This window comes from Rousettus aegyptiacus, unplaced genomic scaffold, assembly GCF_014176215.1.
Source record: "Rousettus aegyptiacus isolate mRouAeg1 unplaced genomic scaffold, mRouAeg1.p scaffold_m13_p_16, whole genome shotgun sequence".
Lineage (NCBI taxonomy): Eukaryota > Metazoa > Chordata > Mammalia > Chiroptera > Pteropodidae > Rousettus > Rousettus aegyptiacus.
The window spans coordinates 30,034,899-30,047,804 of record NW_023416291.1 but is presented as its reverse complement, the minus strand read 5'-3'; the positions used below and the strand labels follow the sequence as shown (position 1 = coordinate 30,047,804).

The 12,906-nt window shown below is 41.2% G+C and overlaps 1 protein-coding gene across 2 annotated transcripts in view; it reads right to left on the bottom strand.

Annotated features, from left to right (window-relative positions):
• The window catches only part of EPHX2 (epoxide hydrolase 2), a 51,689-nt gene extending 40,209 nt beyond the window's left edge, over positions 1-11,480 (bottom strand). Inside the window, exons 1-4 of one of the 2 annotated variants that reach the window (XM_036233644.1) lie at positions 11,285-11,480; positions 5,645-5,729; positions 1,613-1,772; positions 190-380 (exon numbers count right to left, since the gene is read on the bottom strand). In XM_036233644.1, coding sequence (XP_036089537.1) covers positions 190-380; positions 1,613-1,772; positions 5,645-5,729; positions 11,285-11,385 — 537 coding nt within the window. In that variant the 5' untranslated portion in view covers positions 11,386-11,480. The remainder of the gene's footprint in view (positions 1-189; positions 381-1,612; positions 1,773-5,644; positions 5,730-11,284) is intronic. The other variant, XM_036233643.1, reaches the window with a different exon arrangement.
• Between the last annotated feature and the right edge of the window lie 1,426 nt (positions 11,481-12,906).

Below are 12,906 nucleotides of genomic sequence, written 5' to 3'. Positions count from 1 at the left end.
ACTTTCTAGGCTGAAGGGATGGGTAAAAGTCCTTTAGAAGTTCTGGCCTGGGAGAGGTGGAACCTGCCACTGGACCTGCCATGGTCCTGCCAGGGCCAGATGTCCCCCACCTGCTCACTCCTTCCCAATTTTTCTTGATTGCATTATCTCTACAACATTCCTCTCCACTGAAAGGAAGTGTCTACGTACCTCACTGGGGCTGGCTTTCAAGGTGTCCAGCATGAACCTGTAGATCTGAGGATCAGGCTTGGCCATTCCTATCTGACATGACTCTATCAAGAGGTCAAAGTGTGGCCTCAGTTCACACATCAGCTGGGCCAGGCTGCCTCTCTGGGCGCTGTCATCCAGATAGTTGTTGGTGAGGATGCAGGTTGTAAATCCTGAGTGAGAAGTCACCAGTGAATGAAACAGCTACAGAACTTTGCTCTGAGATGCTCTGGCTGTCCCACAGGGAACCCTAAAGATGGGACCAAGTGGGGTTCTGCTCACTTACATCAATCTCTCACTGCTTAGCTTCTAAACTCACAAGCCAGAAAAGAATCGTTTTTACCCTTAAGCATCTCCTGACACAAAGACACAAAATGAGCTGACTGTGTATATTAAGGGCTTTTAGAAGCCCAGATAGAGTCACTGCATCCCTTAACTCCTTACAATTGTAGAGCGAGAGGCTGTGACATTCGTTCGCTCATTTGATCCTTGCCACCTTTGGGGTAGACAAGTCAGATCTTACCGTTCCACTTGCACAGATGAGCAAACCAGAAGCTCAGACAAATGATGAACTGCCCATGCATGCAGTGAAGGGGGAGCCAAGCTAGACCCAGATTCCTGCCTTCAAATTGGCACTCCAGTACTCCTTCTGGTATTGCAAACTCTGCTCCATTGTATTTCAAAACACCAGTTTTGGCTATCAAAGACTGCATTCCCATTTCAACTACAGAAATGTAAACAGATAGCATTATCCCTTGGCCTTCTCTGTCTAACCAGAGAAGGCCAGAACCAGGAGATGCTGGAAACAAGACACAGATGGGTTGATGAGGTGACCCTGTCCATGTAATATAAGTGAGAAATATGGATATGAAATGGCTTAGCCACAGTCAAGTAAGTCTACTGATAAGTGGGTAGAATGATTTCAAATATGCTTGTGAAGAAGAGCTGGGCTCTGACACTAAATTAATGCCCATAGGATGAACATGAATTCCCGTAGTAGAAAATTTAACACCATCTGAATCCATTTCAGCCAGCTCATAGCTCATCACTCTGATGACCAGAGGTTGAGACAATCATAGTTGTGTAAAAAGGTCTTATTTTTTAGTCACTGTGACAAGAAGTTGGGTCATTTGGGTCATTACAAGTATCACTGAAATTTTGCTCACAAGGTAGTCTCTGGCATAAACTGCTTTATTAAATAAAATTTATTCCTTTTTCCAGCTATTCTGATAGTACTGTTTTTTCCATTTGGTAAAACTTACTTTGGGGCTATGTTTTAAAAATAGCTTTCCAACGAGGCCCAGAAGATCTGTGATTTCAAAACACCCTTAGATGTATTCTGACCTAATTCTCCCAAGAGTTCTGGTGTGGCCAGGTCAGAAAATGGCCAGTAATGGATACTCACCCTTCCTTCTGAGAGCAGGAGCTGCCCGAAGCATGGGGTGGTTGATCTTTCGTGCTGACATCGCCTTGCCAAAGATTTGATCTACAGAGGAATCCTTAGGGAGGCAGATTCCAGAGTCCCTGGAGTATTTCCTGAAGTCTTCATCCAGGAGTGACGCCCACTGTGAAAGTAAAATGCCAAGGGACTGTCAGTTGGTACATCCACTTGGAAAGGCTTCTGGCAGCATTTACTGAATGTGAACATAGGCATTCCCTGTGGCTTGGCGATTCCCCTCCTACATATGTATCCGGTGGTAATGTCTATGGAAGTTCACCAAAACATGTACAACCATGTTCCCAGTAACACTGCTCCTAAGAGCCCCTTCCTGGAAAATACTCAAATGAGTATGAACTGAATTGAGCCCTCCCTCCAATTCTTGCTGCAGTCCTAACCCCAGGACTCCAAAGTTAAGCAGTGGGAGATTGATGTAAGTGAGCAGAACCCCACTTGGGTTCTTTAAAGAGGTGATTAAGGTAATGAGGGCATGGTTGGGCCCTAATACATTCTGACTGTTGTCCTTATAAACACAGGAAGTTAAGACATGGACACATGCAAGGGAAAGACTGTGGGGACACAGGGAGAAGCGGGCCATCTGCAAGCCAAAGAGAGAGGCCCCAGAAGAAACCAACCCTGTGCATACCTTGATCTTGGGCTTCTAGCCTCCAAAGCTATACTATCCTTAGTCCTCTAGCCCTTTCTTCCCATTCTTTCTTGAACATACTCTAATCAGCCTTCCACCTCCACATTCCAGAGACTACTCTCCTCAAGGTTACCAATGACTTCCTCTTTGCCTTACTGTATCTAACTGGCATTTGACACAGTTGATCACTCTCTTTATCTGAAACTTGATAACTTCTTGATTGTAGGACTCCATATTCTCCTGATTTTCCTCTTATCAATGGAGATCCATTCTTCACCTCTGATTGCTGGGTCCTCCTCATGAACTTGACCTTTAACATTAAGGGTACTCAGGATGCCCTTCTCTTCACCATTTATACTCCCTTTCTCCATGATCATTTTGAGTCCAGGAGTGTTAAAAAAAAAAATACCATCTATATGCTGTAGGGAGAAAAAATTACACACACACACACACACACACACACACACACACACACATTTTCAGCCTGAACTGCTTCCTTGAACCCTGGGTTGTATCTTCAGCTGCCTATTCTACACTCTATTTAGATATCAATAGGCATTTCAAATTAAAATATCCCAGATTGAGTACCTGACTTCCCAGCTCCCACAGCTGTCATCCCTCTTCCAATTAATAACAACTCATACTTCTAGTTTGCTTTGGACAGAAACCTGAGTCATCCTTAACTTCTCTATCACACCTCACACTCAATCCATCAGGAAAACCCACAGGATCTATCATCAAAATATTCCCAGAATTTGACTGCTTTTTACTTCTATTCATATTACCTTTGTCTAAGCCACCTCTCTCCTGGAATTTCCAATAACTTCCTTAAATAGTCTTTGTATAACAATCCTTGCTCTCTTGGTCTATTCACACAGCAGCCAGAGTGAGGTTTTAAAATGTAAGTCAGATAACATTTTGCTGCTCAAATCCTCACGATGCCTTTCCATCTCACTTGGGAGGTGGGGTGAGCAGAATGGATAGCGATTAGAGTATATTCACACAGTGAAATATCATGCAGCAAAGAGAATACAACTACCTACAACTGAATACAATAACATCTATAATTCTCACAGGTATGTAATGAGGGAAAAAAAGCCAGATACAAAAGTTTATCTGCATGATTCCATTTACATAAAGTACAAAATAGGCAGATGCGATCTATAGGTTCGAGTCTGGATGGTAGCTGCTCCTGGAGGAGTAGTGTATAGAAGGGCACAGTTGGGTGCCTGTGGTCCTGACAATGTTTCATTCTTTGATTAGGGTGCTGGCGACATAGGTGTATATTCGGTTTGTGTGAAAATTCATCAAACCGTACACTTGGTGTACTTTTTGTTTGTAAGGCTCACATAAATGAAAAGGTAAAAGATGACATTCATATCTAAGATACTTTTTAAAAGAGAAATGGAACCGAAGTAGCCTTAATCATAGCGTATTTGGTTTTTAGACCTCTTCTTCTAAGCAATTCGAGTTTCCTAGAAACTACACACAGACTGAAGAAGTCTGAATGGGTGTAGGATTTTCATAGCAATTACTAGAAACCCCCTCTATAATTCCTATGATCATTGAAAGTACATAGTACTTCCTTCTTTCCTTACCTTCCAACAATATTACTGCAGCTTTTTTATTGATTGATTCAAGCTTCAGTAACGTTTATTCCTAATACCATCATTCCAGTTTTCATTCACCAGCTGCCACAATGTGTATGTGTGTGTAAAAGAGAACATTTTAAAATGACTGTAATTCCTTATACTCCCCACTCTTAGACCACACTTACTATCACAGAAAAGGTGGGCTCTTGCTGCCTATTATAATAGGCCCCAAGTTCCCTGATAGACCCATAGGTGTCTTTAATTCATAAAATTTTTTAAAAATATACAGTTTTATCTGCATGCTTATAGAGTAGATTCTCAAAAGCCTTTCTTCTTTGAGAACTAACTAGAACCCAAGTGGTTTTCAATCTCGATTACTTTATTGAATAATAATGAGATTGTAGTAACAATAGTACTATTATTTTTGAGCATTTACTTTGTGGCAGGCATCGTGCTAAGCATTTGTCAAGCGTTATAACAACTTATGAAATAGGTAGTATTATCACTTTCATTTTACAGATGACAAAACTGAAACTTTGAGAGGTTAAGCAACTTGCTGTAGCCAGACAGTCTGTAAGTAGGAGCTATGATTCAAATCCTGACCTCTGACCCCAAAGTCCATCCACTTTATAGTTATTAATTAACAGCCGCCCCCCACCCCACCCCACCCCCACCAGCCCTGTCTGAAAACAGCTACTCTAATGACGACTACCATGGGAAACAAAAACAAAACAAACAAACAAACAAACAGAAAATAATATGGGTTGGCAAGGATGCGAAAAAATTGGAACTTTTGTGCACTGTTGGGGGAATGTAATATGGTGCAGCCAGTATGAGAAACAGTATGGTAGATCCTCAAAAAAATTAAAAAGTGAACTATCATACAACCCAGCAACTTCATTTCTGGATATATACTCAGAAGAATTGAAAGCAAGATCTTGAACAAATATTTGTATGCCCTTGTTGATAGCAGCATTTTTCACAATAACCAAAATGTGGAAACAACCCAAGTGTCTATCAACAGATGGACGGATAAAAAAAATGTAGCATATGCATTAAAAGAAAGACAGGTGGAATCTAAGTAGCCTTCATCATAGGCTACAAGAAGGAAATCCTGTCACATGCTACACCATAGATGAACCTTGAAGACATTATGCTAAATGAAATAAGCCAGTTACACAAAGATAAATATTGCATAATTCCACTTAAAAAAGGTACCTATAATAGCTAAATACACAGAGACAGAAAGTTCAATAGTGGTTATGGGGTAGGGAGTGGTGAACAGAAAATTACTGTTTAATGAGTATAAAATTTCAATTTTTCAAGATGAAAAGAGTTCTGGAGATGGAATGGTGGTAATGGTTATACAATGTGAATATGTTCAACATTATTGAATCATATACTTAAATATAATCAAGATGGTCATTTTTATGGTATGTGTTTTACCACAGTTTAAATTAAAAAAAAAAAAAAAAAAAAAGCTACTGTAGCTGTTGCAATTCTCTGGCATAGATCTTTAAAAGTTTGGAAATTTCCCAGTCATTGGAGTATGTCCCTCTGGTTGGTCCAAAAAGACAACACACCAGTCTGAAAAGCCTCTTTGTCTCCAGGCCTACAGTCTAGCCTTGTGAGTTAAGTACCATAGGGGTAAATGAGTAAAGCAGACATGGCTCTACCCTTTGAGGAGTATGGTCAGTGCAAGGAGGTGGGCATTTTGGCACAGATTGCCTTCTTATGGGGGTTGATGAGGTGTCTCCTTACCTGGGAAAATGTGATCTCTCCCGTCATGAGGCGGACACTGGAACCATCTGGGCCTCCTCTCTTGAAAGCCTCACTCAGAAAACCTCTGGAAGTCACAGAGAAGCAACATCATGAACGTTCCAGTGACTTCATCACAGTGACATATAAGGAATGGACACTATTTATACCCATGGACGAACTGCTATAGAAAAGCATTCTGCCATGGATGGGGACATGCAATGTTCAGGCTGGGATCTGTGCCCACAAGAAGGACTCCAGCTGGGAACATGAGACCATAAGTTAAATACAAATACACTCATAAGTGAAGCAGCTCATGGGGGCACACCCAGCAGAGACTATTCAACTGGAGGTACTTCTGGCTTTGCCGCGTAAGGGACAAAATCAAAACTGAACATGAGATCTTTACTGCCTTCACCTCCTCTGCATGAAGCATTGCTCCAAAGGACTTGGACACATTCATAAAAAAAAAAAAAAAAAAGAGGATTTTTTTTCCTTGTTTTGATTCTACATCGGTAGTTTCTTAGCGACAACGGAATGTATTTTTTTTTTTTTTTTTACTTTAAAGAAGGCTTTAAAGGAATTCTTACAATATGCAAAAACTTTGGCCAACTGAGCAAAAGCTTAATTTAGTTCATCTGCTAGAAAAAATAATTTGGGTCCAGTTTTTCTTTTGAGTTTTGTGTTATGCCTAGAATAAAAAAGCTAGTGTTTTAAAATGAAAGCTATGAAATCTTTGTGTTTATCTGTATGTTTGTTTGTCTATGAATATATGTTATAGACATGGCATATTTCTACCATTGGATGGTATTGATTGATTTGTAATTTCAAAATTAAGTTATAACAGAGTTCTATTCAATTGGCTTAAAAAAATGTGCACTCATACAAATTTAAGAAATAACAGAAACTAACCCAATTGCTTTTCAAGTACACATCATCTAGGATTAATCTTTAGTAAATAAAAGCTAGCTTAAGGATGTTTAATTAAGGAGGACATGCAGTTGTCCACTGTTCTGCTGGCTTTGGGGCTAGCAGACTAGATGGAAAATCAGGGTAATAAGTTTGGAGACCTCAGTGTGTCACTTCACAAGGCTGGACAGGCATAAAATGCCTCAGATTGACATCCAGACACTTGTGATGAAGCCTAATTAGGATACGGCTATTAAAGATGACTACGTATAGAGCAGAAGATATGTATGCTGAGTAAAGAAGGTATAAGGGATGAAAATACATTTTGTTGAAGAAAAAGAATATAATTTGAGTAAAAAGAGAATCCAAGAGTAAAATGATTGTTCTAGAACAAGAAAGGAAAAAGATAGAACAAAACCTGAAAGCTCTATGAAACTTGAAGGTTTATGTACGTTGCAGAAGGTTCATGAAGAAGGAATCTTGAAAAATCTTATTTGTGGTCAAACTATCCAAGATTGGAATAGACTTATTTAAGAGTACATTAACACAAAATTAGAATTTGAATTTCTTGAATGGACAGAAGTTTTCCTATATGGTTGGTATACTCTCATTGGAAAATTATAAAGGGAAAGTGAAGATTTTATGTTTTATTAAATTATTTATTAAATTATTTCCTCTGCTCTGTATCATCAGGTCTCTGATTTCTTGGGTAAATCAAATCTTCTTAATACGAAAAATGCTAAATTTTGCTTCTAACCATTTAACTTTCCATAATTGCTTGCGAGGTCTTTAATTGTCACCATGAACAAAAGGGGGAAATAAGTTAATTAGGCCTATTTAAGTTTTGGAAAGTGGATTTCAATCTAATTTGCCCCACCCTCAAGGATAAAATGTATTAATGATGATTTGTATGTACTTTCTTTGGGTAGAAGTATGTCTATGTCAAAGGGCTACAGCCACAGCAGTTTTAAAAAACTTCTGGAAGAGATTTTTTCCTACTTGGAAAATCCCCCCAGAGAACTTCATAGCGACTGGGGGATCCACTCTGCAAGACAAATTGTATACCAGGTGAGCAAAACTTGGCCAGTATCACAGGCTTTCCTCTGGTTCCCCAGTCCTCTGGTTTTATAAAACAAAACAACAAAGTAGTCAAATTCAATTGGTGAAATTTATTGAATCTTAACCTGTGCTGGCCTAACGCCCTTCCCTTGGTATTGCTTAACCTGAGATCTATCCCCTTTAGTAAACATAGATTGTCTCCTTTTAAAAACTGTTACCAGAAGACCTAAGAGGTTAGATGAAGGAATGTGCAAACCTGCCTTGTTGAGGGATTCTTCTAACTTATTGCAAAAACCTTAAAAAAGGCCCTTGAAATTAATACAAGCTCGTAGAGCAATCTTTCACAGCGTACTTCTGGGAGATGAAGACATCAAACATTATGGCCTACGACCTGGAGATACGATCTCCAGGAGATATGATCTCTGAAAAGAATATCTGCACTAGGACTCCCTCCACCCTGGCTGGAATATTGTTAACTAAACTCTGTATCCCAAAGTTAAAAGGTATTGACTCATGAATTTATGTTTTTCATTTAAAAAACCTCATCACCTGATTGAACACCCCAGCCTAGAAGAGACCTCAAACGAGAGTTTTCCGAGACAACTGCTCAGACGAAAAGCAGATGGCACTCAAAGCAGACGGCTTTTCTCAGGATCTGGGACCGGGCCAGTAAAGTCAACCCCTGCTATGTATAATTATGTTTATCTCATAGTTACTACAACATTTATTTCTTGTTACTATAACAGTTAAGGTATTTTAACCACCTTAACTCTCTCATAATAAGCCAGTCACCTTCCCTATGTTTTAAATTGTATGTTCTAGTTCTTCCTTATTATTAACATTCGACTATACAGTACCTCCTAATTTTTGTCATTTTAACTCTTTTACATGGAAAACCTTGGCATTGAAGTATTATGATGCAATGCTTTCAAACTTTAGCCTCCTCCTGGAATCTATCTGACCGCAAGAAGGCCTTGTATGATCCCATAGTTATTTCTGTTAGTAGTTTCTTGACTGTCCCTTCCTTTACTTTGATATTACAAAACCATCTCCTCCTGAGACTTAACAGGTAAGCTAATAAAAGGGGCTGCACCTTTCCCTTGTGTCTACCTAACCCCGCCCTGGACATAGAACACGCTACATGCATAAATTCTCTCCCCTGGTGAGACCCCATTGCCTCCTACAACTGAGTTAGTTTCTAGCGCCCCTTATCCCATTGCTACCTACCTTAAATGCCTTATATCCAGCTGCACCTATTTCAACCCTGACCACCGTAGAATACCCCTCTGTAAAGCTACTGCCCTATTCAGCCCGCTTCCCTTCTCTACTGTTGAAGGTGACATTCCAGTAATTTCATCCACTACCTAAGGGGGAAATAATTAATTATTAAGGAAAAATTGTAGCCTCACATTTCCCTTGCAGAAGAATTTGCTTTGGACCTGTATGCAATGTCCTTCATTTCTGACCAGTTGATAAAGCCAAAGTTGAATATCTTGGTAGAATGAAGTGCTGCTAGTTTTATGAAAAGTACATTATTTTAAATGTGAATCATTTCTTTTATCTTGCTGGAAGGATTTTAACCCCTACACTGATATTTGATCAGTTATTCAAGTGGAAAGGACCTGTATCTCAACTGAGGTGATTTAGAGCAACAAAGTAAAAACTGATAGCCAAGAAACCCTGTTGTATACGATTTTTACAAATATTTTAGAATGTGTACTGTCCCTTTACCAATACTTTAAGTTGTATCTTTTCTTACTTTGCTCTTTGGGCTAATTGTATGAAATGGAGTTCAGTGTTTTGAAGATTACTTCCTCTTGTGAGTTTCTTCCACCTTATGCCAATGTTTAAAAACTGAAATTAATTTTCAGTGACGCCAGAGAGAATAATTCCAACATTTTAATTTTAAAGGTTAATGATTCTGTAAATTGTGTTCTGGAGTTAAAGTATGCCATGTGATGGATTGTTGTTGTTTCTGAGGTAGAAAGAAAAATCCTTCTGGATACCACCCACCAAATGGTACTCATGCCCACAACATTTCAGTAGGTGCTACATTGGGTACAGGAAAGAAATGAGACCTGGTCCTATTCACTAAGAAATTGTAAAATAATAGAAAAGATCAAGTTGTTATCTGACAATTAGGGAACAATCAGATTCATTAGCGGCTGGTCTTAACTTCTCAATTACTGATCCAGGAAATGTTTCAACGAGAGATTTTCTGGCAAAAAGGTTTATTGCTCAGTACCAGCAATGTTCTGGAACGTAGCAAATTAAACTCACTGGGTCCTTTAGAACACAGGTCCCCAATCTCTGGGTCTCGGACTAATACAAGTCCAAGGCCATTTAGGAACCAGGCCACACAGCAGAGGTGGGCGAGCAAAGTATTTGCAGCCGTTCCCCAGAGCTAGCATTCCTGTCTCAGCTCCACCTCAGATCATCCAGCATTAGATTCTCATAGGAACACTGGTTCCTGGTGCCAAAACGTTTGGGGACCACTGCTTTTGAGCACCTATCTTAGCCTAAACTGCATAAAACTAATATCAGATTCATGGCAATGGGTAAAAATAATTGAGATATCGAATTGCTTCCTTTCCACCTCTGAAAGTAAGATGTTTTGGAAGGAGAGGGGTATTGAAAATCTCTCTTCTAACGGGGTAATATTTAGGTGAAACCAAGTTAACATTGAGATGAATATGTAGAAATTTGTGGACATTGGGCCTTCACCCTCAGAAATTTACTTAATTGGCATAATTTGCTATACATTAGTACTATGTTTATAAAGATTTTGTTCTATTAACCATTACAATTTCACTCATAATCCCACCTGGAATTAATAATCCCAGGAATATTTGGGGATTTTTCTTCCATTTTCTACATGTAGTTTTTCCCAAAGTTGAAACCATGTTGTATAAATAGTTTTACCTTCTGGTAGGTCTGATTTTTTTCACTTTTTTTTTTCTCCCTCCTTAATCCCCTTACCCCGCCCCCGCCGCTTCCCCCCCTCCCCTCCCCCCTTCTCTCCCCTCCTACCCCCTTGACCTATAGATGTTGCCCTTCGCCTTCAGAAATGGATCTCTGAAGGTGGGGTGTCTTCCCCACACGCTCACTGTGCACCGCCGGCCTGGCGCACCCGGGGTATGGTCCGTGGCTCCACGTGGGGTGCGAACCCAGATTTTTTTCCACTTACGATAACCTGTATTTTCTGATGTTACTGAACTCTTATTCTGAACATCACATTTACTGGTGATGATTCCTAGTTTACCACTTCCCAGTGAATGGGGCTGTTTCTCTAGTTTGCTGTTATAATAAGTAAATCTGTAAAGGACAGAACTTTTTTCTCTTCGAAATCTCAGCGCTCTTCTTTAAGAACCATTTCATCACATAAGATTAGGCTGGCAGCAGCCAGTTCGGCAAGGAATTCCTCTCTTTTAGGAAACGCTTTCACTACGGAGGGCAATTTGGGAGTCCTTGGCTAAGTGTAATTAGCATTTAGATGTATCTACCAACACAGACTGGTATTTTAGGCCCGGTAATTGTTTTAACCTTTTCGCAGAACTTTCAAACCACGGCATTCTGAAACCAGGGCTAGAAGTCCCGAAAGGCAGCTTCTCAGCAGGGATCCCACCTTCCACCGAACCAACCCACCCCCGCAGGACTGGCGCCAGGTCCCCTTACCTGGGCTCCGCCGACTCTGCCTCCGCGCGACGGAGGGCGCAGGAAACCGATGGCAGCACTAGGACCCCGTCCAGCTCGAACACGACTGCACGCAGCGCCATCGCAATGGCGGCCTTCACTTGGCCTCCGCTTCCCACAGAGGTAACAAGTGGGAGTCCTGAAGCGTGACTGGGACTGCTGGCCAAGGGGACCTCGCAGGCCCAGTAGGCCCGCCTCCGCCCCGCCTCCACCCCGCCTCCTGCCCTGAGGTCGGCCGTCCCTGGCCACCCCTGGCCGCCTTGCCGGTCTTAGTCACGTGCTTGTGAGAGTCAGGTTCCATTGGGACTCCTTTTTGTAAAAGTGCAAAATTCTTCAGTAAGCTAGTCCCAAGGACAAGACAGGGGGTGATATCTTCAGGCCTCAGCTCCCAAGAAAAACGACATTGCCTGCGGGAGTGCGGATAACAAAACTGTCTACCAGGCCCCCTGTTTGCTACAAGATTTAGGAGTCCCCCTGAAACAATATATCTTTGTGCTAAAAGCTAACAGCCATCTCCTGCTTTTTGTAATCTGCTTGCTTGCTTGATCAAGGCCACCAAGACATAGTTTCAGGCTTTATAAGCCACCTCATCCAAAAGCTCGGGGCTGATTCTCTAGTGGGGAGAATCAGTTGCCAGCCGGCTAATAAAGGCTCATAATTAGTCTCAATTGGCTCCGTGGGTCTTAGATTTGAACACGCCACGACACTTCGGAGTACCTGCAGCCACATGGACTCCATCTCCACCGTCTCCAGGGGCATGGACCTGCCCATGGACCCGGAGCTAGAATCGCCTCTCTGAATGAAACTCCTTCAGTCGCCTAAAATGAGAGTCTAAAGTACCCCACCACTTCCACAGTGGCTCCTAGAAGGGGCTGACCTAGGTCCTCTGAACTGCTGACCGATTAATTCTAATTTACCAGAATTTCACCAGTTTGGCCAGGCCTGGAGAGAAGGGAGGTCTGAGAAAGAGCCAGGGGCCATGGATCGGGCGCGTGCGTGTGTGCGTGTGCGTGTGTGTGTGTGTGCGCGCGCGTGTGTCTCGCTGCAAACTTTGGAAGCTTCTTTGACTATTGGGATCCTTCTAGGTTCTCTATGACTGGCATATCCAGTAAGCTAATAGCTTCATTGACCTTCTTTTATAGATTTGCTATGTGTATTTACAGATCCCTCACTATTCTGACCATATTCCTCTAGCCACACTCTTCTTTCTTAAAGCAAAATACATTCTAGAATAAAATGCACCGTTCCAGTTATGATACGCCAACCCACAACACATCCATTCCAATCTCTTTTGTCACGAGGCTTAGACGAAATAAACCTGGACTCCTGTTGCATATTCTACTTGAACTAATGCTACCTAAAGATGTGTGAGCTTTGTTTCAAAGCACAGATTCCACACTATTGGCTCATTTGTCTTTCTGGAAAACCAAAACTTTCTGTTTAGGAGTGTCTGAGTGGTGTTTATGTAAGGGGTGTTGGCCTCCTCACACCTTTGCAGTGTAGCTCTGTGGATTAAAACATGCTTTTAGCCTAGTGTTTCAACTTGCAGAGAGCACAGCTCAGGACACAGACAATGGAGATCTTGAATTTGTCATCTGTGAAGT